At 56.0% G+C, this 24129-nt stretch overlaps 1 protein-coding gene across 2 annotated transcripts in view; it reads right to left on the bottom strand.

Annotated features, from left to right (window-relative positions):
• TEP1 (telomerase associated protein 1) overlaps positions 1–24129 on the bottom strand; it is a 59336-nt gene that overhangs the window by 18053 nt on the left and 17154 nt on the right. For both annotated transcript variants that reach the window (XM_078606685.1, XM_078606684.1), the window contains exons 12-33: positions 18424–18607; positions 17209–17355; positions 16812–16949; positions 16262–16395; positions 15732–15803; positions 15145–15294; positions 14042–14218; positions 12381–12501; positions 11621–11745; positions 10465–10578; positions 9118–9238; positions 8464–8661; positions 7909–8102; positions 7063–7288; positions 6126–6305; positions 5449–5541; positions 4796–4928; positions 3902–4112; positions 3311–3453; positions 2564–2652; positions 1424–1538; positions 582–849 (exon numbers count right to left, since the gene is read on the bottom strand). In XM_078606685.1, the coding sequence (XP_078462811.1) occupies positions 582–849; positions 1424–1538; positions 2564–2652; positions 3311–3453; positions 3902–4112; positions 4796–4928; positions 5449–5541; positions 6126–6305; positions 7063–7288; positions 7909–8102; positions 8464–8661; positions 9118–9238; positions 10465–10578; positions 11621–11745; positions 12381–12501; positions 14042–14218; positions 15145–15294; positions 15732–15803; positions 16262–16395; positions 16812–16949; positions 17209–17355; positions 18424–18607 (3333 nt within the window). The remainder of the gene's footprint in view (positions 1–581; positions 850–1423; positions 1539–2563; positions 2653–3310; positions 3454–3901; positions 4113–4795; positions 4929–5448; positions 5542–6125; positions 6306–7062; positions 7289–7908; positions 8103–8463; positions 8662–9117; positions 9239–10464; positions 10579–11620; positions 11746–12380; positions 12502–14041; positions 14219–15144; positions 15295–15731; positions 15804–16261; positions 16396–16811; positions 16950–17208; positions 17356–18423; positions 18608–24129) is intronic.

Below are 24129 nucleotides of genomic sequence, written 5' to 3'. Positions count from 1 at the left end.
GATCGATCAACAGAAGAAACCCTCATGGTTCCACCGATCGATCAACAGGAGAAACCCTCATCGCTCCACCGATCGATCAACAGGAGAAACTCTCGTCGCTCCACCGATCAATCAACAGGAGAAACCCTCGTCGCTCCACCGATCAATCAACAGGAGAAACTCTCGTGGCTCCACCGATCAATCAACAGGATAAACCCTCGTGGCTCCATCGATCAATCAACAGGAGAAACTCTCGTCGCTCCACCGATCGATCAACAGGAGAAACTCTCGTCGCTCCACCGATCAATCAACAGGAGAAACCCTCGTGGCTCCACCGATCGATCAACAGGAGAAACCCTCGTGGCTCCACCGATCAATCAACAGGATAAACTCTCGTCGCTCCACCGATCAATCAACAGGAAAAACTCTCGTCGCTCCACCGATCGATCAACAGGAGAAACTCTCGTGGCTCCACCGATCGATCAACAGGAGAAACCCTCGTGGCTCCACCGATCGATCAACAGGAGAAACTCTCGTCGCTCCACCGATCGATCAACAGGAGAAACCCTCGTAGCTCCACGGATTAACTCATCCCCCCGTACCGCAGGGCAGCCGGGGCAGCGTGGTGCCTGTTGACCCACTCGACGACGTATCCCGGCCGCGGGCTCGTGACTCCTGGCGTGGCCCGGGAGGCCTGCACCGCCAGCGACGCGGCCTGCACGCTGGCGGGAGACCCGGGGGCCGAGTTGATGGCCTGCTGCCACATCAACCTCGGGCTCCGACGCAGGATGTGCTGGCTCTGGCTCACAAACCCTCGCAACTCTTCCACGTCCGGGCAAGGGGCGAGCCCCTGCTGGGCAACGGAAGTCGCTGAAAACAACGCACACGATGCGCATACGCGATCACCTCTTCCGTGGGATTCAGTCTATGAAATGTAAAATCGTGTTGACGTTTTATGTCGTTAGCTTGCGTCTGTGTCAGCTGAAGTTTAAGTTTGTCTGCGCTATCCGCGGTTCAGTGTCACGCTTGTGCCGACTTTGGTGTAGACCATTGTAAACCTTGTCCTGATTCATAATAGAGGTTTTTTGGGTTAGATCGCGTAAATATATAAATGTGTCCTTAAAACCCACCATCACCCGACACAGCCAACGAGTAAGGGTTGTCACGTAAACAGAACGTGCCAATTCGCCACTAGTACAGCACACCGGTGTGTTGGAGAGCCAAGCTACAACATTTACAATCTGAGTACGACATTTCGCCAGTAATTACAACTAGCTTCATCAGGCGACAGACAGATTTGTGGAGAAGTCTAACTGTTTTGTTCCTTATATAGAGGCGTAGATGTGGCGACCACACTTCTGTGCTCTTGCGCCAAGTCATTTAGTGTACGATGCTTGCGAGAAACTCTCCCACTTGGGTATTGGGAGGAGAAAACCCGGGCTACCGTAGAGGTCGAAGTCTTCCAGAAGTTGGGGGACGGTGCGGTTGGCGATTTTGAGGTAGAGGAATCGGAGGTCGGCCAGCAGGTGACCCAGTTTCACCGCCAGCCCCGCATGGACCTGCAATCGGCAAGTCACTAGTCAAGTGCAATAAAGTAGGTGCCGGGATCACAACGAGACCCAGCGACACGCGACGCGCTGCCGGCGTCGTCCACGACTGTGGCAAAGCAGCTCTGACACAAGAACAGCAGAGCACGCAAAACACGCCAACAACTCACACAAAAGTCACAAACTTCGTGAAATGTTTTGCGTGCCAGGAAATGTTGCAGCACATTTTCGGCTGGGCAGTTGAAAAGCCAGGGCCATTCATGAGAGTGGGAGGTGAGTCGTTCTGCTGAGGTACACTATTGGCTGGTAGTCAGGTGGGCAGGAGGGCAGGTGAGCGGGGCCCAGTAAACATGCATCGTCGGGCCAACGTTAGTACAGACATACCTCGGTATACGACCGCTTTGGAATACGTCGAGTTTGGTATACGTCGTGTTTTGACGAGAAATAAATGTCTTGGGATACGACGTCTTGCTTGGGATACGACGTCTTGCTCGGGATACGACGTGCTTGCTAGAACTTGTATGGGTCGGGATGAGTCACCGCGTACCCCATTCACTACTCCTCCCCTTCCTCACCACCATCCTCGTCGGCTATCAACTCCTCTCGGCAAGGTAAAGTGATGTTAAATTCTATTTGTATTTCAATTTATTTTAATTTATTTATGCATTTATTTTATGTATGCATTTTAGTAATAAGTAGCGTCTACATTATTTTATACAACCCCATTAATGTATAATATGCCATATAAAATAACATTTCTTATATTCTGAAACGGATTATTTCCTTTCCCTTTATTTCTCATGGGAAAAATTAGTTTGGTGTTCGTCATTTTCGGTATAAGTCCTACCCCTTCTGGAACGAATTAACGACGTATACCGAGGTACCACTGTACAACGATACCAACCACACGCAACGGTGGCCCAACGTTGCGTGTTTACTGGGAGGGTAGATAGGCAGGTGGGTAGGAGGGCGGGCGGGTGGGTGGGTGGACAAGCAGGAGGGTGGGTGGATGAGACGACCACAGATGTCTGACGTACCAGGTGGTACGGCAGCTCAGCCAGGACGTCTGGGTCCACGTGTGACACGCGTCCATCTTGCCACGGCTTCAACTTCTTGAGCAAATGCACTGTGGGGCAAAGCACGGGAGGGGTGAGTTGGGCTGGTGGATCACACGCGCTTACGAAACTCCCTCACCCGCACCCAGGCGGCCCAAGGTCGCCATCTCTCGACTTGCCAACGTATGGCAGCAGTACAGCAAGTGGGTTAACTTTCACCTGTACGGGGATTGAGTGTTACCACCCCCCCCGCCCCCAACCTTGCACGCGTGGGTTTTCTCTCACGCGCTTAAACGCTCAGTCGTGGAGTTGGACAGACACAGAGCGTGGGCAATCGTTGGCAGTGCCGGTTCCCGTTCTTAAGTACCGTGAGCGGGTTCCTCGTGCAGGCGAGACTCTGGTGGGCAGACACTCACACGGAGATGTCGCACTCAGGGGTAATGCTCACGCCGCTCGGTCGGACGGGAGGAAGCCGTGCCGAGCGGGGGCACCGGGAGGAGAGCGGACATGGAGCGCAGCGGCGCTGACGCCACCAGGGAGACGGCTGCGATGATAGCAGCGCAGTGGCACGGAAGCAACCGGCAGTGTGTCGCAACCCATACGAAAATGTGCGCGCCGCGCTATGAACCCGGCCTTCGTAGGCGCTCGCTAACAGCACTTGCCCCAACAGCCTGTGTAGGCTACACGGGGGATCTTTTTGTTTCGTGTGATGCCACGCAGATTACGGACCGGCAATAGCAGTGTGAGTGAGGCTCTCCAAGTCGCCCCGATGCAGGTATCGCGAGTGCACCGCCAACAGCGCCGGCTCCTGGGACAGCAGCTGCAGGCGCCCGGTCGGCGAGCCCTCGCTGCTGCACGATCCGCCGGCAAAGCTACGGAACAAACACACGGCCAAGGAGCAGCACAAACACGCGGCCAGGGAGCGACACAAACATGAGGCCTCGCACCACCAGGGAGTGGGTCACTTGCAGGAGCTTCTTCACTGATACTGTTAACCCAGGAAGAGTCTCAACATTTTTTTTTCAGGGGGGTGCTGCCAAGGGGGAAATATTGCTGCTGTATGTAATCCCTAATGAGAAATTTTCAGAACATTTTTCATCAATGGGAGGTGTGACCAATACCCATAAAAAACTATTTTTTTGCTGATAAATGCATGTAATCAATGCGCGTCTATTTCTGAACACAACACCGAGGCTGAACACCGGTAAACAAGACCCCCCCTGGAACGTGCCCCGTGCGCGACACATTTTCAAGGTCGCCGTCGTGCCGTGTTTGCGGCGTAGGCCACAAGCGTCGATCGGCGGGTTGCGGCGAACGAACCTCTTGAGCTCACGGATGAGGTGACTGAAGCGAGCCATGGGCAGGGCGTTGCGCGGCGACATCGGCAGCGCGTGGAGCTTCTCCCAGAGCTCCGAGGGATCGTGCGCGGTCTTGGCCGCCTTGCGTTTGTCCGGAGCTCCGGGCTCCGCCGCCCACAACCCAGCGGCCAGGCACAGGCTCACGACCTGTCGCAGGTCCTCGTCGGCCAGGCCTGCGATCACAAGCACCACGCGATGACACGGAGAGCGGCGCTGGCTCGCCTGCCCACCCAGGAGGCTTGGGGGCAGCGGGCGGCGGGTTGACTGAGCCTAACCTCCGGTTTGGGGTTGATGAAATGTATGCGTACCACTTCGTGGGGAAGTCAATCATCATGGTTGTTCTATGGAGAGACTCGACCCCACAATAAAAATGTGTCATTTCTACCACTGGACAGATGAGCACCGCCTCGATGCTCGGGGAATCACTTTGACGAGCAGCAGATCACTGACGAGGAGCACGCAGATAGAGTAGTCAGGGTGGTTTCTTTGTCATACACAAAGTTCACCCAGCTTCGTGATCGGCTCCGTTTCAGAGGCTCGATCACGCGAGCCCCTTCTCCCGCGTGGGCGAGTGCGACGTCGCGTGCACCCTGCGAGTCGCCACGTGCCCGCCGAGCAGTAGGGACCGTGCAGCGTGAGGCTGCTTGGCGGGACGAGGGTCTGCGGTGCACGATAACGCAGCACTCGACTCAAGAACAAGGTGGCGATTTCAGGACCGTGGCCGGGGACACCGCGGCAAAAACCCCCGGCAGGAGCTGAGCGCGCCACGCCGTGCGGGACGCGCTGATGGGTGCCACGTGATGCGGGACGCGCCCAGGACGCTACGTGGTGCGGAATGCGCGAGCGAGGGCACCACCTGTGCGGCTGCAGCAGAGCGAGGCGAGGGCGGCCCGCACGGTGGGGGCGCCGTGGTCGTCCTCCAGGCGCGCGAGCACCTCCTGTAGGAGGCCGCTCACCGTCTGCGGCATTTGTTTGATCCTCTCGCTCACCTACAGTGGGCGGCAGAACGGTCCCCGCCGACACTTCAATACGCCGCGGGTTTCCGCAGCCAACGTTACAATTCGTAATTGACCCTTGGTTGAGGCCACTTAATGATCTGGCCACATTTGTGTTGTTAAGACCCTCCACCACCCGACATCGGTAAACAATTTCAATTGACTCGTGTGCAAATGGTGAGAAAATTTAGCAATCAGATGCATGGCAATTTGTTTAAAACAGCATCAAGCACGCTCAGGACAGCATTATCTCAGCTCGTGTGCCACAGCAGGCGGCTCAGCAGCAGAGCGAGCAGCTCGCGATCAGAAGGTTGCGAGTTTGGCTGATCACGATGAAGCGTTCCGCATGGCCCGGGTTGGTAGAAAGGCACCCAGGTTTAGATTTAAAGCTTTCGTGACTGCAGGAATTCATCTTCTTGGTTCTTTCGGTAAAGTCACGTGACTTTACCGAAAGAACCAAGAAGAAGAGGCACCCAGGTGTGACGGACATGGGTGGCGGTGACGACGCCATCACCTTGCTGAAGAGCCCGAATCCACGCAGCTCCCGGCAGGCGATGGCGAGGAACAGGGGGCAGCGAGACTCCCGCTTGGCGAGCAGCAGTGACATCTGTGCACGCGACACACGCGACGCACACGCTCGTTTACAAACAAATTAAAAGATAGAATCTGGTAAAATCACAGAACGATGAAATGCACTAGAGGGAAATCATTGAGGAAGTAGCGGATCCCGCGTTCCCCTCCTGAACACACGGAGACTCGGAGCGCACCGCGCCGCACACGAGTACCCCGCAACAGCACCGTCCGCACGAGCTGCGTGGGGTAACGGTCAGCACGATGGACTCGTGACGCAGAGGTCAAGGTTCGATTCCATCTTCCGAAGCGACGGCCGAAACAACGGAATGAGGTGCTCAAATCCAACCGTCCCCCCCCCCCCGCCTCAAGTGAACACCGGAATTAGTCTACAATCGGCGGGTCACGTGCGGTGAGATAAAATGTGGGTACTCCCATCTCTTCCAAGGTGTCCAGTCAACGTGAAAAAGTGGTTGACACAGAATTAGAATCTTCATTTAGACTGGAGGAATCCGATGAGCTACGCAACCTTTTATCACAGACGTCCAAGCAGGGGCGGGTGACGTCCAGGCTTCCCGCTCAGCCGGGGTGGATGGAGCGCGCGCCGAGTGAGCGACCCACCTGATTGTTGGAGTGTGACTCATCCAGTTTCTTGTGGTGGGAGGCCAGGGTACGGCGCACCAAGTCGGCCTTCTCCTGCCGCTCGAGTGGCCCCACGCAGACCTGGGCCACCGAGCAAACCCTCAGCAGGGCCTTGTCCAGGCTCGAGCCCAGTGTAGCGCTCACCACCAGCCGCACGCCCTACACGCAGCCAAGTCGTTGCACAACGTCAGCACACCACACCAGTCTGCACGCCCCAACTCCTTCTCAATGTCCATTGCTACGATGAGTCAACAAAGTGTCTACACACAGCGACCGTCGCCTCCCGCCGGCAGACCAATGCCCGTTTGTAGGCCGGTGCTGACTCACCTTCTGCCACACAGGGGCAGCTGTCACTGAGGGTGCCCTTTGAATGTTGAGATAAGATGTGTTGCTGAGGAATGAAGCACGTATAAGTTCAAAGATAACTTTTTGTAACTGTCATGCCATTAAGTAAACATATTACTACGTCCAGAGCCAGATTGAAATGAAAACGCAGATTACATTTTTCCGATGGGCTCCACGTTGTAGAACCAAACCGCGTCGCGCAGGTCTCACGAGCCATCTGAATCAGACTCGGAGCCACGTAGGGCCATTGGCGGGCGGCAGAGGTCGCAACCGGGTACCCGATACCCGTACCCTACCCGATACCCGGCTACCCGTACCCAGCCGGGTACGGGTAGCCGTTTGCGACCCTGGTGCGGCCGGGTACGGGTACCGGTAAGGAATCAAAACCCGTTTGCGACCTCTGGCGGGCGGGGATAACGACGCCGTCATTGCGTGATGTCCATGAGTACGCCGCGAGAGCATGGCATCGCAGTGGCACGGCTCGGGGCGCCTCGTCAGCCGCGGAACTCCGGCGCGGTCACGCGGCGGGGGAGAGGCGGCGGGGGAGAGGCGGCGTGCGCGGGCGACTCACAGGCGGGATGGGGATGGGCAGCCAGTCGGCGGAGCGGCCGAGCTGGCTGTCCAGCCCGTCCACGAGCACGGTGAGGACGGGCCCAGCCTTGCCGCGACGCCGGGTCCCGGCCTCGCCGACGAAGTCCGGCCGCCCGCGCCGTGCTCCCGCGCCGGCGACCGGCACCCTCTCGGCGCCAGCTCCTCCGGCCTGCATGAGCAGGCTCTTAAAAAGCGACGCCAACGCCCTGCGCACAGCCGGAACCAACAAATGCGTGCAAAACGCCGCACGACAGAGCAGCCAACAGAAGCAATAAACAGATGGATTTTAAAAAGTAGCATTTTACAAGACAAATTGATGACTTATGTAAATAAGAAACTAGAAACCAATCCACGATATAAATTAAAGTAAGTTAAGATCAGGATTCCTTGCCCAGAATTGTTGTTTTTTACTAAGATGCGTAGTAAATTTGTGAGCAGGTTTAAGGAACACGTGTCAGGAGAAGCGCACCACCAGCTTGCAGCTGCTCCCCACCGATACGGGAGATGGCGCTTCTCCCTTGCCTCTTGAGGAGCTCAAGGAGTTTCGATTGCTCAGTGCTGGAGCAAGCGGCTCGCAATTGGAAGGGCGCGAGAATTCAAATCCTGGTTGGGGGTTGACTCGGCCCATCATTCCGACCGCTATAAAATAGATACTATTTTATGGGCAAGTCCAGTGGTTATCCTATGGATAGAATTGCTCCTGCCATAGGAAAATGGAATTTCCACCACTGGCTCAGGGCTGTAAACGGTAGGTGAGCACTGCCTCAACTCTCACCGAGCAGTAGGATCTCACTGTGACTTTCTAACTGCATGCACGCGAACTTACGGCTGAGAGGTGGGAATGGAGCCCGGCAGGCCAAGCCTGGCCCGCAGGCCCGTGCAGAGGTACGAGAGGGCGGAGGAGGCGGATGGCCGCTCGCCGCACGCATCGCTAAAGAAAGGCAGCACGTCGCTGGGCGCGCAGGGCCCGTGGGCTTCCTCGCCGCTCCTCCCGTGAGCCAGGAGGTCCGCCAGCTGTGCCTGTACCACACAACGCCAAACACACAAACACGTGAAAAAAAATCACTCGCAAATTACTACACGTACGCACTCCCAATCGAGGAAAACCTGCGGTGTAATTGTTTGAATCTTTGGGCCACAACATCGGTGCACGTGGCCTACTCATTTACAATGATGCCAGGGGATATTTAATGACCACAGTGAAGCAGATGGTGCGTATTTCTGGTGAATACACACCGAAGAAATAACCAGGGCGGCTTGCTAGATTCAAGAAGCATCCCATGGTGATGGCTGCGCTGCTGCTGCTGCTGCTCGCACCCGAGACTCAACTGCAGTGCGCTCACCACGCATACGGCTCGCGGAGCATGCCGGCTCCTCTCACCATGAGCACGGTCTTGCCGCTGGCGCTGGCTCCCCGCACGAGCACCGCGCCGCCGGCCTCGGTGGCGCGCAGCCCCGCCGTGGCCTCCTGCAGCGGGCCCCTGCGGGCGCTCGCCCGGCTCGCCTGCATCGCCACGAACGCGGCCTGCCGCTCGTGCTCCGAGATGGCGCCGCCCTCTCCGTCGTCGTCACCGTGGCCCTGCAAGCGCGCACACCGCAGCCTCCGTTGAGCCCCGCGTGGCAGAGGTCGCAAACGGGTTTTGATTCCTTACCCGTACCCGTACCCGGCCGCACCAGGGTTGCAAACTGGTACCCGCTACCCGTACCCGGCCGGGTACGGGTAGCCGGGTATCGGGTAGGGTACGGGTATCGGGTACCCGATTGCGACCTCTGCCGCGTGGTCACGTCGCACGCGCTCTCGATGGGCTGGGCGCGGAGCAAGCCGATACATTATAAGGAGAGTCGGGGGCTTTGCTGAGATGTTTCAAGTTTGTTGAACCAGGCGAGAGCTCACGACATGAGGATGAGTGACCTGCGTGCTCGCGGACTCCGCGTTGTACATGCACGCGGTCTTCTAGCTTCATGAAAATAATAATATAGCCGGACTTATTTAGTTTACTCTGACAAAATACAGTAGTTTGAAAAACCAACGGACCCTCTCTGCCGCCTCCTTGCTGATGGCGGTCCACAGGTCGTGCAGCACGGCCTTCCCAAACTCCTCAAGGCCTGCCACGCCTGGCTTGCCGCCCGCCACGCCGCCCCACACACACGGGTACCTGGCGGGAGCAGGCGCGGGACACGCACACACGCGCACACACACGCACACACGCACACACACGCACACACACGCGCACACGCACACACACGCACACACGCACGCACACACGCACACACACACACGCACGCACACGCACACACAAAGATGAAGACAAAGATCCCCCATATAGCCTTAACAGACTGTAGGGGCAAGTGCTGTTAGCGAGCACCTATGAAGGCCGGATCGGTACACGAGGGGTTGGGTGGCCAACACCACACCCGGCCGCCTTTGTCTCCCCACTGACAATGTTTACACACTGCACCAGGTATTCATTTGAGGCTGAGTCGACCTAGGGGAGGCCCAGGACCGGTTCAGATAATCGTCACTGGTGTTGGCCGTGAGCGGGAATCGAACCCGGGTCGCCAGGTTCATAGGGCAGCGCGCTAACCGCTACACTACCGCTCCCCACACACGCACACACGCACACACGCATACACACACGCACACACGCACATCGCGTTCACCAATCATGCAAACTCATGTGACGATGGAACTGAAGGATTTCCCTTAAGTCCTTAAGTTCAGCATGTCAGAACATGCTCCCTGGACAGAATCTTCCTTTCACTCTGCTGTGCGGATATGAAATTGCCTCCCTTAACACATTGTCGGCAAAATCAATGATTCTCGTCCACAGGCCTTCAAATGCCGAGCACATGGACATCTCCTAACTTCACCGCATGCCTTGAAGGACTGAGTCTTTGAGTTGCAGTGAACCAATGAGTATGCCGATTAGATGTACTTATGTGTGAGATGGCTATTCTTCACAATTGCACCCAAAAAAAACTTTGTAGGTTTTCGCAGCCAATATTAAGATTCATCATAGATTTTTGGGTTAGGTCCACGTAAAAATCTGGCCACATTTCTGTCCTAACACCCTCCACCGCCTAACGTAGCCCATTATGTTTGGCAGTGTCGGCTGGCGGAGGCTCTTACGACAGGCACTTGGGTGCCTACATTTCCCAGAGACACGAGTAACCCCCGGCGATCGGAATGAACCCCGATTGCTCCCTGCAGCGGTGCTGTGAAATAAATGAACAAAAAATGTGTTCACTGATGGCCGTGATTCACCCTTAAGTGCGGTCTACACCGCTCCCCGCACCCATGCTCCCCGGCTGCCTCTCTTCGATCGCAGAAAGCCCGAACTCGCCGGGGCTCTGTGGTGATGTGGCACCACCCGGTACCCACCGCTCCATGACGGGCAGGCCGCTCTCCATGATGCGCCGCTTCAGGTCCTCTTGGCGTGCCATGGCCTCGTCGGACTCGGCCGCGAAATCTGCGACCCACTCCGTGGGGACGGAGCTGCGGGCGCCCGCAAGTGAACACGCGCGTGGACACGCGTGTCCACATTCAGAGACGCATTAAGAAATGTACAGACACATGTACAGACACATGTACAGACACATGTACAAACACATGCACAGACACGCACAGACAAGCGAGGACACGTGCAGACAGACACATGCACAGACACAAGACATATGCACAGACACGCACAGACACCCGAGGACACAGACACGCTCGTGTGCTTGCACACATGTACATATTGACAAAGACATATGCGGGTACGCACACACACACATTCACACATGTAACTGAATTGCAAAAACCAAACTGTAATAATTTGTAAATAAATGCTAAACTAACATAGACTCCACTTTTTCAAATAACTATGCCGAGTGCCATCGTACAAATATGCACAAAGCACACGTCATACCAACTGTAGGAGCGGGATTTCAGTTCTCAGCAGCAAAGAAGGAAAATAACAAATTCACTCAAACCAGGGGTGGGAATGGAGCGAAACGAGCCAGAGTGACCCGGAACGCAGTGGTGGTGGTGGTGGGGGTGGTGGTGGTGGTGGTGATGGGAGTGAGAATTTGAACTGGACTTCATCGTTCCGGAAGAAACCAGCGACAAGTGTGGTAGCGGTAAGCACTCGCTACGAATCTCTCAATGTAATTCGCTAGTGTCCGTCCGTCACGCTCTGGATCTCCCAAATGGTACATGGAGGAAACCGCACATACAATTGTGTAAAAGCTCTGCTAATGTACTTTAGAAATATAGAGTTAGCATTGCCTTGTTAAAATAAACTAAACTAAATGAACATGCTGGATCAGGCAAAACATTTGTGATCGATGAGTCAATGCTCGTGACTGCCTCCGCCCACGCACTCAGGCGCAGTTGGTACGGCCCCCCTCGCGATGCCTTCCCATCTCCTAGCCCCGCACAGAGTTCCTCCTCTGTGATGCGAAGGGCGAGACCTTCGGGAGAGGATCGCAGTGATGCTCGAGAGTCGCGATGCCACCCGTATCACGGCGGGCAAGTGGCAGTGGGGACGTCGCACCTGATGAAGGAGCTGTCGCGGAAGTAGAAGAACGCTCCGCGGGCGCGGAGATTGCCGGGGTCGCGCAAGACACACTGGGAAATCTCGAGCTCGGTCACCGAGCGCCCGCGCGGGTACATCGCCACCTGCTCACACCCACGCACACGCACGCACACACACGCATGCACACGCACGCACACACGCACGCACACACACGCACGCACACGCACGCACACGCCGATGACCAAAGACAAAGTTCCCCCGTAGAGCTTTTAACGGACTGTTGGGGCAAGTGCTGTTAGCGAGCACCTATGAAGGCCGGCACGGGACACACAAGGGGGTGGGTGGCCAATACCACACCCGGCCGCCTTTGTCTCCCCACTGACAATGTTTACACACTGCACCAGGTATTCATTTGAGGCTGAGTCGACCTTGGGAATGCCCAGGACCGGTTAAGATAATCGTTACTGGTGTTGGCCATGAGCGGGAATCGAACTCGGGTTGCCGGGTTCACAGTGGACCGCCGCACACACACACACCCACCCACACACCCACCCACACACACACACACCCATGCACACACCCACGCACACACCCACCCACGCGCACGCACGCACACACACACCCACGCACGCACACGCACACCCCCACACCCACCCACGCACCCACCCACACACACACCCCCATACCCATCCACGCACGCACCCAGGCAGCGAGTGAGTGATCCACACGCAGGGAGAGAGAGAGAGCTCTACAGGCAGTGAGTGGCCTGCTGGCTCACCCATTGGAAGTGTGGCTCATCAGGGACGAGGTATTCCTGCAGCACGGTGCCGTAGCGCTGCCCCAGCAGCCCCAAAAAGTAGTCGCAGCGATGTACCTCCGCCAGGCACAGCTCCAACTGCCTGCTCACAGCGACAGAGAGAGACACAGACAGAGAGACAGAGAGACAGAGAGAGATAATAGAGGGACAGAGACAAAGTAACAAAGAGATAAACAGAGAGACAAAGATAGACAAAGAAACAAAGAGACAGAGAGCGATAATAGAGGGACAGAGAGACCGGTGTGACGAGGGGAACGTTTCACTTCATTCCACAGCGACCGCCTTCCGTAAAACACGTGCTCTGAATTCAACGACAAAACGCTCGAATACAAAAACCCCCACATACACGCACACTGCGAAGAATACTCCAAAGTGGTAGAGTAATTATACCACAATCATAGTCATAATAATTATGAGTGCATGTATTTGGCGCGTGCTTAGATGCCTCAGCAACTCTTAGCGACTTACACACCAACATCTCAATCATTCCTAGGGTAGGAGTATAGAGGGACAGAGAGAGAAAAACAGAGAGAGACAATTGAGTCATTTTGTGGTGTAATTTTTTAACATTTGCCAAATTTTTAACCGTTACGCCGGTGCGCGAAATCTGTAACGTCCACTGTGAAACAAACGGCGGAGTGATAATTGGTTTTTTACCCTTCTATCTGGCAACAAAACTGACACCTTTTTTTTTACAAGGAGTCATGTTTGCATAGACCATTTCGCATTTTTGTTTGCATTATGGCTGCAGGTATTGTGGTCTATGCAAACATGACTCCTTGTAAAAAAAAAAAGGTGTCAGTTTTGTTGCCAGATAGAAGGGTAAAAAAACAATTATCATATTTTTTACTGGCAAATGAGGTTCCAATGGTGTAAACGGTGGAGTGCTTTATGGTTAGAACGTTCACAGTATTAACCTGGGCGGTCTGCCGGATTTGAACCACGAATCTCAGCAAGGAGCAGGGAACGCGTGGACGTTGGGCCACGCGCAGGCATGGCCCAGCTTCCCTAGCAACAGCAATCTCTAGAGAGGAGACGGGAGTCAGCTGATGCGACAACTGGACGAAGAGGTAGAAATTCTGAACGATGACGGCTACGCGCAGGAATTGTGGAGGAGGTGGTGAACACGGGACACATCCGGGAGGGTCTCAAGATGAGACGAAGAGGATTGTGGGTGGGAGAGAAAAGGAAATGGATCGGCTGGTGTGACAGTTCGTGGGACAGTGAAATGCGTAGGAGGTGGGCGGGGGGAATAATATTACTTTATACCCCCCGCCCACCTCCTACGCATTTCACAAATAGTACTAATCGCATATCTGCATTTCCCATAAATATGCTAAATTCCTCTTAATATGCAAATTATTTTGTCAAGGCGCTCTTCCCCCTCCATCCCAGCTTAAATAGACGCTCCAAGCCTGGGGTGTGTCATTCAGACGTTGTCTTCTCGACAGACCTGCTTGCGTTGTGGCAGAAACGTCGTGAGAATAATTTTATTATGTTTAATTTTAATTATTTTATTATTTCCCTTCTACGTGACTTTACCGAAAGAACCAAGAAGATGAATCCCTGCAGTCACGAAAGCTTTAAATCGCGCGGTACTGGCGCCGTTGGTGGCGGCTCACCGGTTGTGCCGCGCCTCCTCCTCCGTGACCCCCCAGCGCAGGTCGACTTCCACGAGGTGCAGCAGCAGCGCGGCGGCCCGCGCCCGCAGCTCGGGCAGCACAACGCGGCACAGCAGGTCACGCTCGCCATGCATGTCGCGGAACGTGGACGAGATGAAGACGCGCACGGTGCGCCACCTGCCCCGCACGCGCATACGCAAAGACGGAGGTCGCCTGTTGTAGCTTTAACAGACAATTGGTGGCCAGCGATGTTAGCGAGCACCTGTGAAGGCCGAGATGGCAAACGAGGGGGTGGGTGGCCAGCACCACGCCCCGCCACCTTTGTCTCACCAGCAGCGATGTTTAAACATCGCACCAGGTACTGCTTTGAGGCAGAGTCGACCCAAGAGATGTCCAGGACCGGTTCAGATAATCGTCACTGGTGTTGGTGATTGTGAGCAGGAATCGAACTCGGGTCGCCGGGTTCGAAGCGCAGCGCGCTAACCGCAGTGCCACCGCTCCCCACCGTACACGCACACACACACGTCGATCAATCTAAATGCGCCACACACGGCACAGTAGATGCACATTGTTTATTTACGTATGTAGAGTTTCATGTTTTTCAAGCGATTATGTACATCGTTTGATGTAAAAAAACGCAAATAAAGCCAACAGAAAATACAAAGGGATGGTGGCAAATCTCCCGTAGCTGGGGAGCCCGAGATCGACACCCCTGGGGGCATCCGAGTCTCGTGAGGTTAGTGGGAACTGAGATCGCTGCGGCCACGTGTGGGCAGATACCCGCGCGACCTTCGCCCGCTCGGGGTTGCCGGGAGCGTTTGACTCGCGCCGCGCCGGCACGCAGATGAAGCTCGCCGTCCCGGAGACCTGGGAGACGCAGGTGTCTCTGCGAGGAAACCGAGCGGAGGTCTGGGAGGAACTCATCCGTGGGAGTTTGCCACGAAGCCACTTTGCACTTCGCAACCCAGTCGGTCGACTTCGTTTGCCTCCGTCAATCACCGGGAACGCGTTCCGTTCCCCCGCGGTGGACTAGACCCCGGCAGGACAGGTGGCAACCGCAATTCCTAGAAACGTCGAGGAAAGGGGAAGACGGCGACACTTGCCTCACTGCGGGAGGCAGCGGCACGGGGGCCTCCGCTGGGACGATGGCGCTCTCCCCGGCACCGGCGTCGGGTGGGGGCGGCACGCCGTAGAGGGCGTCCACACGCTCCACGTGCTGCAGCATGCGCTCCCCGCCGCGCTCCGACAGGAACCTGCACAGCGCGAGCGACACCGCTGCCGCCGCTGTGATACTCGCGACGGCGAGGATTGCGCGACGTGGCGGAGCATGGAGACTCCGGCGAGCACGATGCGCCGTCGCCACCTATGCGGTCTGACGACGACGGTTCGTCGAGAAACTTCCCAAGTTGGGGGGAGGTGGTCCTGAAACATCGGGCTTTTCTGAACAGGGCCCAAAGTTATTTTTAAAAAATAACAATTATCAATTAAATACTATTTTTCCTGTCCGTCATCCCTAGAAAGAAATTAAACATTATCATACAGGCAGGGCGTCGTATGTATGTATGTTTGTTGAACTACTTTCGTGCCGTACATAGCCACCCGTGCTAATCTAGGGTAAACGTAAAGCATAATAATTACAATTAGTTCATTGTAATCTGCGTCGGTCTCGCAGTCGAGGTGTGGAACCCACCTGAGGATCTGCTCGCTGTAGCCCGAGACAAACACGTCGCTCTCGTGGTATCCCTCCGCAGGGTCGCCAACCCTACAGCAGCAAGAAACATCCACGCAGCACGCAACTTAATCATACACAGCTTGTGCTCCCGCAGAACGTGAGGACGAAATAGCGCAAGTATATTTCCTTTCAACTCAGTAAGCAATGAAAATATTGCGATTCATGCAGATACCACCGCATCGTTACTAGAGAAAATCAGAGAGGCTTGGCGGGCGGGCGGGCGAGGGAGGGAGGGAGAGGGAGGGAGGGTGAGTAGCAGAGCAGGAGAATCAGACCGCATGGCACACAGGACAGCAGCAAACAGCGCCCCCTGAGCCCAACTTTTATTTCCCCGACTTCGCAAACCGCTGAGAATCAGGGTCCGTTCGGGCGGGTGCCGCGTTGGACTGTTCAGCGCGTGACTTCTCACCGCGGTAGGGGGCAAGCCCAGCACGGACGATCACGAGGCTGACCCCCTAACCCTCGACCCCCGGAGGCCTGTGACGCACCCTGTGCTCGTGGCCGCCAGGTTGCAGTGCAGGAAGAGGAGGCCCGGATTGACCGAGTGGCGGTAGCGCACGAGGAAGCGGCGCACGCTCGGTGGGAGCATCACGCGCCAGTCCAGCACCACCAGCGCGGTCACCTGGCAGCCGCACGCATCACCAGGAAACCGCGTCGCACCGCCAGTGCGCTTGTTCACAACGAGACAGCCGCGCAGGGGGCCTGCTACGTTGGGACGTTTGTAGCCGGCACCAACGACGTTGCGTGCGCTTGGGGGACGCTGAAAAGTTGTCACTTTGGAAGGAGAAAATTGTTCGTAAAGACTCGGTTTTATTCCGGAAGGCAAACAGGCTGCAGGATAACAACTGCGGTTTGCAGGCCTCGTGCCACGAGGTGGCATGCACCCCCGCCATGAACCGCGACCTAAGGAGAGGGGGAGAAGGAGTCATGTGACTTGAAGAGTCACCATCGACCGACGGTGTGTTTGGAGTGAACTGTGGGGGGTCTCACGGAGGCCGCCGCGTGGGGACGATGATCCGTCGGCAGCGCCACCAATACCTGCTTCTTCTGCAGGAGCAGGGTGGACAGCAGCTCCTCAGGTAAGCCCGTGTCATCCTCGTCGTCGCTCTCCACCGCAGCTTCGCTGTCGTCGCTGTCATCGCTGTCATCCTCCTCCTCCTTCCGCTTCTGCTCCTCCTGCACAAGCGGTGTTTATGAGAAGTGGCTCTGGAGGATTCTCCATTGCATTCTACCTTCCACGATCCACACACTCCACGCGCCACACCGATAACCAGCACTCCACATTTTCTGTTCGACTGGTAAAGTACTGGCATTATGCACACATGATCGTCAATATCAGTTAGGGACAAAAGCTGTCCAAGCACTCTCGAGTGACCTTGTCGCAGCAGCGACTTGTCAAACCACAAGCATCGCATCGCAGCCGTGCGCCGGTCACCTCCCGCAGCAGCTGCTCCAGATTCTCGAGCACGGTTCCGTCCGCGAGCTGCACGTGCCGGGCGGAGCCCCGGCCCCACAGCACCAGCTCCGCGTGCTCGCTCGCAAACTTCACCATGAGCCCCAGCAGCAGGGCCACCTCCAGCACCTGCGGTATCGCAGCGCGGGCGCACCGTCACAAAACCACGCGGGGCCACGGCGTCGGACGCAGGCGCGGCACACTTGGTGGTGAGCAATTTGTGCGAGAATCCGTTCGGCTTCACGGGCGAGCGCACCCCAAACGGGGGCTGACTTGCCGAGTCCTCGTAGCGATGTAACGATGTTGCTACTCGCGGTTTATTTTTTTAAGGGGTGCGACACAAACAAATTGAGCACAATCATAACATCGTTCAGGATGTCCACCCCACCCCTCCCTCGTGATTGGTTACACGAAAAAGCTTAAGTGATACATACGATGAAAATATACGACGGGGAAATCTCACGGGCCCAGACGAGATGCTCCGCTTGGCGCTATCACCTGTGGTGGCATCACCTTACAGCTGCCAGTTTATGTCACAAAAGTTGGCCGGGACAAATAACTTTTACGAACCAAATTCATGGTAAAAGGATGTTAGAGGCTGTGCTGGGTGGGGCATATGTGCGCGATAGGGGAAGGCTCGTTGCCAAGACAGGCATTGGCGTGGTCTCCATGAGTTCGGTGACCAAGGGGAAGAGACCGAGGGCCAGACGGTGTGAGACCGTCGAGGCAAGTTTCAAGTTTCATTTATCTGGTATAGCCCTGTGAGCCATTCGGCTCTTGAATCGGGTGCAACCGCAACAAACAAACAAAAACATGAACAAGACAACATCTTAAAGTGAATATGTGACTGAGTGCAAACAGAAAATCCAAGAAAAGACAGCAAAATATTGCAGAAAAAGCACCGTACACTAACACTGTGTGCAAAAATCCCAGTGGGATGCAAGTCAAACAACAACAACAACAACAACCACAAGACAACTTACATTAAGGCCATCAGTCTAACTCTGTACTACAACAAACAAACATGGCCAAACCGACAAACTTTTCAAAAATCACCAAAATAAAGCCATGAAAGCAATGAAACAACAGTGATCTAGGAGGTGGCGCATCTACAGTAGGATGCAGCAGCAGCAGCTGTGGCTTTGCTCATGAAGCCATCTTGATGTTGCTCTCGAAGCAGTGGCGTGCCGCACGTACCGTGCGGGACTTCCCCAAGCCGCGGCCTGTGCTGCAAGGCTTGCTCATGGCCGCCGAGGTGTTGCACAGCACGAGCGTTCGGCCCGGCAGCGGCGCGACGTTGTGCGACGTGGAGATTTTCACGGCGTGGTCCAGCGCTTGCTTGTACCGGCCCAGCAGCTCCGCATCACACCCGGCAGCCAGTCTGTTCACAATGGTTCGCACAACAACACACACAGAATTGCACAATGATACACACAGCAACACGCACCCAACACATAATGATACACACATAACACATAATGATACACACAGAAACACACACCCAACACATAATGATACATACAGCAACACATACAGCAACACACACAGAACACACAATGATACACACAGCAAAACATAATGATACACCCAGCAACACACACCCAACACATAATGATACACACAGCAACACACCCAACACTTAATGATACATATGTAATGTAGGAACTTGGCGGGAGACGACCTTACGGGTAGCAAACTCTTTTATTAACACCAATTTATATTACACGGGTGGCTAACTCCAGCCTTAACCCACGGGGTTCCCCCGGCTTCACCCACACGGGCTCTTACGCCCCGTAGCCTCTCGGAACACACCCAGCCGGGGTGTCCGTCTCGACTCTGGGTCCCACAGTCTCGGTCCACATGGACGTCAGACCACGGGTCCCACAGTCTCGCCTCCGAGCCACACAGGGCTCCGGCCCTCACAAGGACAGCGGGACTAGGGGTCTCAGGGCCTACCTCTGAACTCCGTCTTCGGTCTTCGACTGGTTAACAACTCCCCGAGTGCTCCCGCGCGTCCCCCTTTATAGTCCTTCATGCGGACGTCGCTGAGAGCACCCACCCCAGTTGACCAATCACTGCGCGCTGCCCACGATCCTCTTTCCCACCTTGTGTCAGCGCGCACAACCACGCACCCCGCGCCGCCCCGTAATCTCTCACTCTCGGCGCGCGCGTCAACACCACGCCTACATCGCGTGCCCAACCACGCACCCCGCGCCGCCCCTTGATCTCTCACTGCGGGCGCGCGTCCGCACCACCACTACATCACCCCCTACCACATAGCTCGCAGCCGACCTGGCTGCTATAAAAAAATCTTATTACCCCCCCCCCCCCCGTGTGTGCCCCGTAACACAAGCAACAACAACAACAACAACACAACACAACAAGAACAATATGTACAACGCGGCGAGCGACAACAATAAATGTGTATGCAAAAAAATGACTCGTGCAGCGTCCCTTCATTTCCGAGCGCCCCTTGAACGGGACATTACACCGGGCAGAAGTGGAACGCGGCGGCGAGCTCGTTTTTTTTTTTTTTTCATGAAAAGTGTTGTGTCTTAGCACGAGTCCACCTGGCCGGTCCGTCGTACGGCACCAGACGCGGTTGACCGTCCGGTGGTGCCGGCAGTCCAGGAAGGCACGGGGCAGGCATCGGAGATCCGCGCGTGTCGCGGGGTTCCGGTTCCCGACGGTCAACAGCCGTCAGGTCCGAGACACCTGGGAGTGGGTCAGGTGGAGACACGTGAGGATCAGCCTGCGACACATCCCTCCCCGAGTCGACGGCCACATCACACGCTCGGTCGTTACGGCACAAAGGGAGGCCATGCGGTGCCGCAAAGGATTTCAGCCGGGAGGGGTGTACGTACCAACGGCGTTTTTCCCATTTAATCTGGATACTCTGGGGTCGTGCAACACGCACGATTTCCACCGGTCCCCTCCATGGTCTCAACAATTAAGGGGACGTAGCCAACGGTGCATGTGGACAGTGCAGCCAGGCCTTATCGCCTGGTTTCCAATCGTGCATATACACCTTTCGTTCATGCAATCTTTCGTTAGCGATCTGGCGAGACCTCGAATTCAACCTCGCAGCCTCTCGCGCTTCAGCCAGTTTGGCGATATTAAATTTGATGTGGTCGGCCAATTTAGATTTCGCACGTGGCTGGGAAATCCCCAGTTGGACATCCATGGCCGGATCGGCCTCCCGCCCATACATGAGAAAAAATGGGGAAAACCCCGTCGCCGCATGAGGGGCCATTCGATAGGCCGCGAGTACCCCAGGTACCTGTAAGTCCCAATCAACCTGATCGTTGCAGACCTGTTGGCACAGCATAGAAGTAATCGTCCTGTTCAGACGTTCAACCATTCCATCAGTCTGCGGGTGGTACGGGGAGGTACGCACTGTCTTTGTACCCAACAGGTCGCACACCTCGCGCAACAAAACGCTCGAAAAATTCTTCCCTTGGTCCGTCAGCAAGCGTTCGGGGGCGCCTTTGTCCAAAACATAGCCCTGGACAAAGGCGTCCGCCACTGCCGCAGCCGACTGGTTGGCGAGTGGCCATGCCATGGGCCATCGGGTGAAGTATTCTACGCCAACCAGCAGGTACTTATTACCCCTAGGTGTAGCGGGAAAGGGCCCCAAGATGTCGAGCGCAACCAGTTCGTTCGTGCGCGAAACCTGAATGGATTGTAGCGGTGGATTAGCCGCTATTGGTGGCGGTTTCCTTTGGGCGCACCCCACACATCCCTTAAGGATGTTTGCCACGTCGTTGCCCATACCCGGCCAATAATAGTCCCGTTGGATTAGGGCGAGCGTTTTGTGAAATCCCAAATGCATGAGTCGTTCGTGAGCAGCCAGAACGACCCTACCCCGCATAGCAAATGGCACAACGAGCGCATGACGCCGAGACATGTTGTCCCACTTCATCAGGAGGCCCTGTCTGACCACCCAAGAACCGACCCGCGTCTCCCCCCCCCCGGGAGCGTCAGCCTTCCGACGCAGCGTGAGTAGGGAGCTGTCGGCCATTTGGAGACGGCCCCACTCGATAAGAGGCAACGCTAGTAACGAGTCCCTCCCCGTGGGAGCGGCGGGCGCGTCGACCCCCGGAGCGTCAGTGGCGGCGAGCAAAACTTCCGCGGGGACGGCGACAGGGGGTTTACACCGCGCCGATCCCAGAAGACATGCGCATTCCGAGCGGGGCGGCAATCGCGACAAGGCATCCGCATTCGAGTGCCGCAATCCCTTACGGTAAATCGTCGTGAATTGGTAGTCTTGGAGGACCTCCAGCCATCGGGACAATTGGCCGGAGGGTTGCGCCACTCGCATAGCGTATTGGAGAGCCGTGTGGTCCGTACGAACAGTAAAATGACGGCCGTAGAGATACGGCCTGAATTGCTGTATAAAAAAAACGATCGCTAGCAATTCACGACGTGTTACACAGTAGCGTTGTTCCGCAGGTGACAAAACTCTGCTACCGTAGGCGACCACCCGTTCGACCCCCCCGACCACCTGTGAGAGCACTCCCCCGATACCCGTGTTACTGGCATCCATGTCAAGCAGGAACGGTTGCGTGAAATCGGGGTAACACAAGGGGGGAGCCCGCACCAAGGCGTCTCGAAGGGAGCAGAACGCAGCCTCCTCTTCCGGCCCCCAGTGAAACCTTACTCCTTTAGCCGTCAAAGCGTGTAGGGGCCTGGCTATGGTGGCAAAATGTTCGACAAAACGGCGGTAGTAGGAGGCGAATCCTATGAAGCTGCGGACTTCAGTGACTGAGGTTGGCGTTGGCCATGAGCTGACGCAGTGCGTCTTAGCAGGGTCTGTAGAGATCCCTGAACGGCCAACGATATGCCCCAAGTACCTGACCGATTCCCGAAGCAGGTAACATTTCGCCGGTTTAAATTTTAATTTAGCGGAACGCATCCTGAGGAACACCACTCTCAGTCGCTGGAGGTGCTCCTCAAAAGTCCGGCTGAAAACGATGATATCATCGAGGTAAATCAAACAGGTGTCCCATTGGAGTCCTGACAAAACCAATTCCATGAGCCTCTGGAACGTGGCGGGAGCGGAATGTAAGCCCATGGGCAATCGATTGAATTCAAATAGGCCTCCTGGTGTCCGGAAAGCGGTCTTTGGTTTCGATTCGTCATCGAGGAGCAATTGCCAAAATCCCGAAAGCAGGTCAAGCGTCGAAAAAAACTGTGCTCCCACCAAGGCATCCAGCGACTCATCCATCCTGGGGAGTGGATACGCGTCGGCCATTGAGATTTTGTTTAGGCGGCGGAAATCCACACAGAACCGCAAGGACCCGTCCTGTTTTTTAACAAGGACGATGGGAGCACCCCACGGACTGGAAGAGGGCGAAATGATGTCGGCCGCCAACATGTCATTAACAGCCGACTGCACATGCTCCTTCTCGGCTGGGCTGAGCCGGAAGGGATTCTGCCGAATAGGGGCCGCGTCACCCGTCGCTATGTGGTGGCGCAACAGGTCTGTGCAGCCAATATCGTACTTGTGTCTGCTAAACACGTCAGCGAATTTGAGTAGCAAGCCCCTCAACGCTCCCAACTGCACACTAGACAAGTTACTAGACCCAGCACACAACGAGTCCAACCACTCTGTCCCCTCCTCAAATGGAGGATGCGTATCGAGGCCCGAATCCGCGTGTGCAACGAGCTGTTCATCGACGGGTAGCGGCGCCGCGTGAGCCAGCATCGTGCCCTGTGTAATTACGGCTGGCCGCGACCCCGTATTCAGAACCATAACGAACGGCTCACTGTCCGCCCGCACCATGGTCTGAGCTACCGCTAAGTCGAGACCCCCAACAGCTCTGTTTGACGGCCCCAACAGAACACCTTGTTCCGCCGCATCCACCCCGAGGGGTTTTCTCAATCGAAGGGGTACCAACATTTGCGATCCCGGGGGTACCCGTACAGTCTGAGTTGCCAGCGCCTGAACCATCGCACAAACCGTGCGTATTTTTGTAGGACTCGTCAAAAATGCAACCCGCCGTCCCGATAGAAGCTCAATGCAGGCCTGATCGATGAGAATTTTAATGGGCATTTTAGCCAGATAGTCCGTACCCAGTAAACAAGGAACTGCCAGAGATGATGATACAAAAATAGGACCCGCCAATTTGATATCGCCAATACAAATAGTCGCCCAAATCTGTCCGATGATTCCCAAGGATCCCCCGTTCGCCGCGTAAAATGGTACGTCCACCGGCAAAAGGGGTCGACATTGGACGGGAAGGATGTTATAAATAAGGTCCGAAATGATAGTGGCTGAGGCATCCGTGTCCACCAGCACCCGGACCTCAACCCCATCAATAAAACCCGTTACCACGGACGACCCGGCCAACGCAGCCACTATCCTGTGGGCCAATTCGGACCATTCGACTGCTTTCGGGCCGTGTACGAACCCCCCTCGCCGAACCGAATCCCCGGTACCCATACGGGGTCCCCCCACCGCGAAGCGGCGACCCGAGTGTGCCGTGTATGTGGACCGAGCGTGTGGGGTGCCGCGACTTGCCGGGGTTAGCTGGGACGACTTGGGGCCTTGGTCGTCGTCCGGACGTGGTCCCGTGGCGCGCTGACGCGGAGCCCGGCACCCGGACGCGACGTGACCCCGAAGGCCGCAGTTGTAACACATGACGAGGGACGTCGTGGGTTTTGGTTGCTCCAGCTTGCGGGACGAACGTGTGGGCGAACGACCTCCCGCTCTCCACTCCCCCGGTCTCGACACGGTGAAGGCCTCCTCCCGAGCCGTAGCAGTCTGAGGCTCGGCGACCGTGGCGGCAGGTGCCGCGATCCCCGCCGATGCACAGACGACTGTCCGCTTGCGCTTGAGGACCTCGTGTGCGTGAATACTTGTAGCAATCCCCAAGGAGCAGATGTCCATTTCGTCCGCCG

The sequence above is a fragment of the Lampetra planeri genome, chromosome 26 (genome assembly GCF_965212315.1).
Source record: "Lampetra planeri chromosome 26, kcLamPlan1.2.h2, whole genome shotgun sequence".
In the NCBI taxonomy this organism is placed as follows: Eukaryota; Metazoa; Chordata; class Hyperoartia; order Petromyzontiformes; family Petromyzontidae; genus Lampetra; species Lampetra planeri.
Note: the sequence above shows the minus strand (reverse complement) of the source record. Positions and strands in the feature narration are given on the sequence as shown.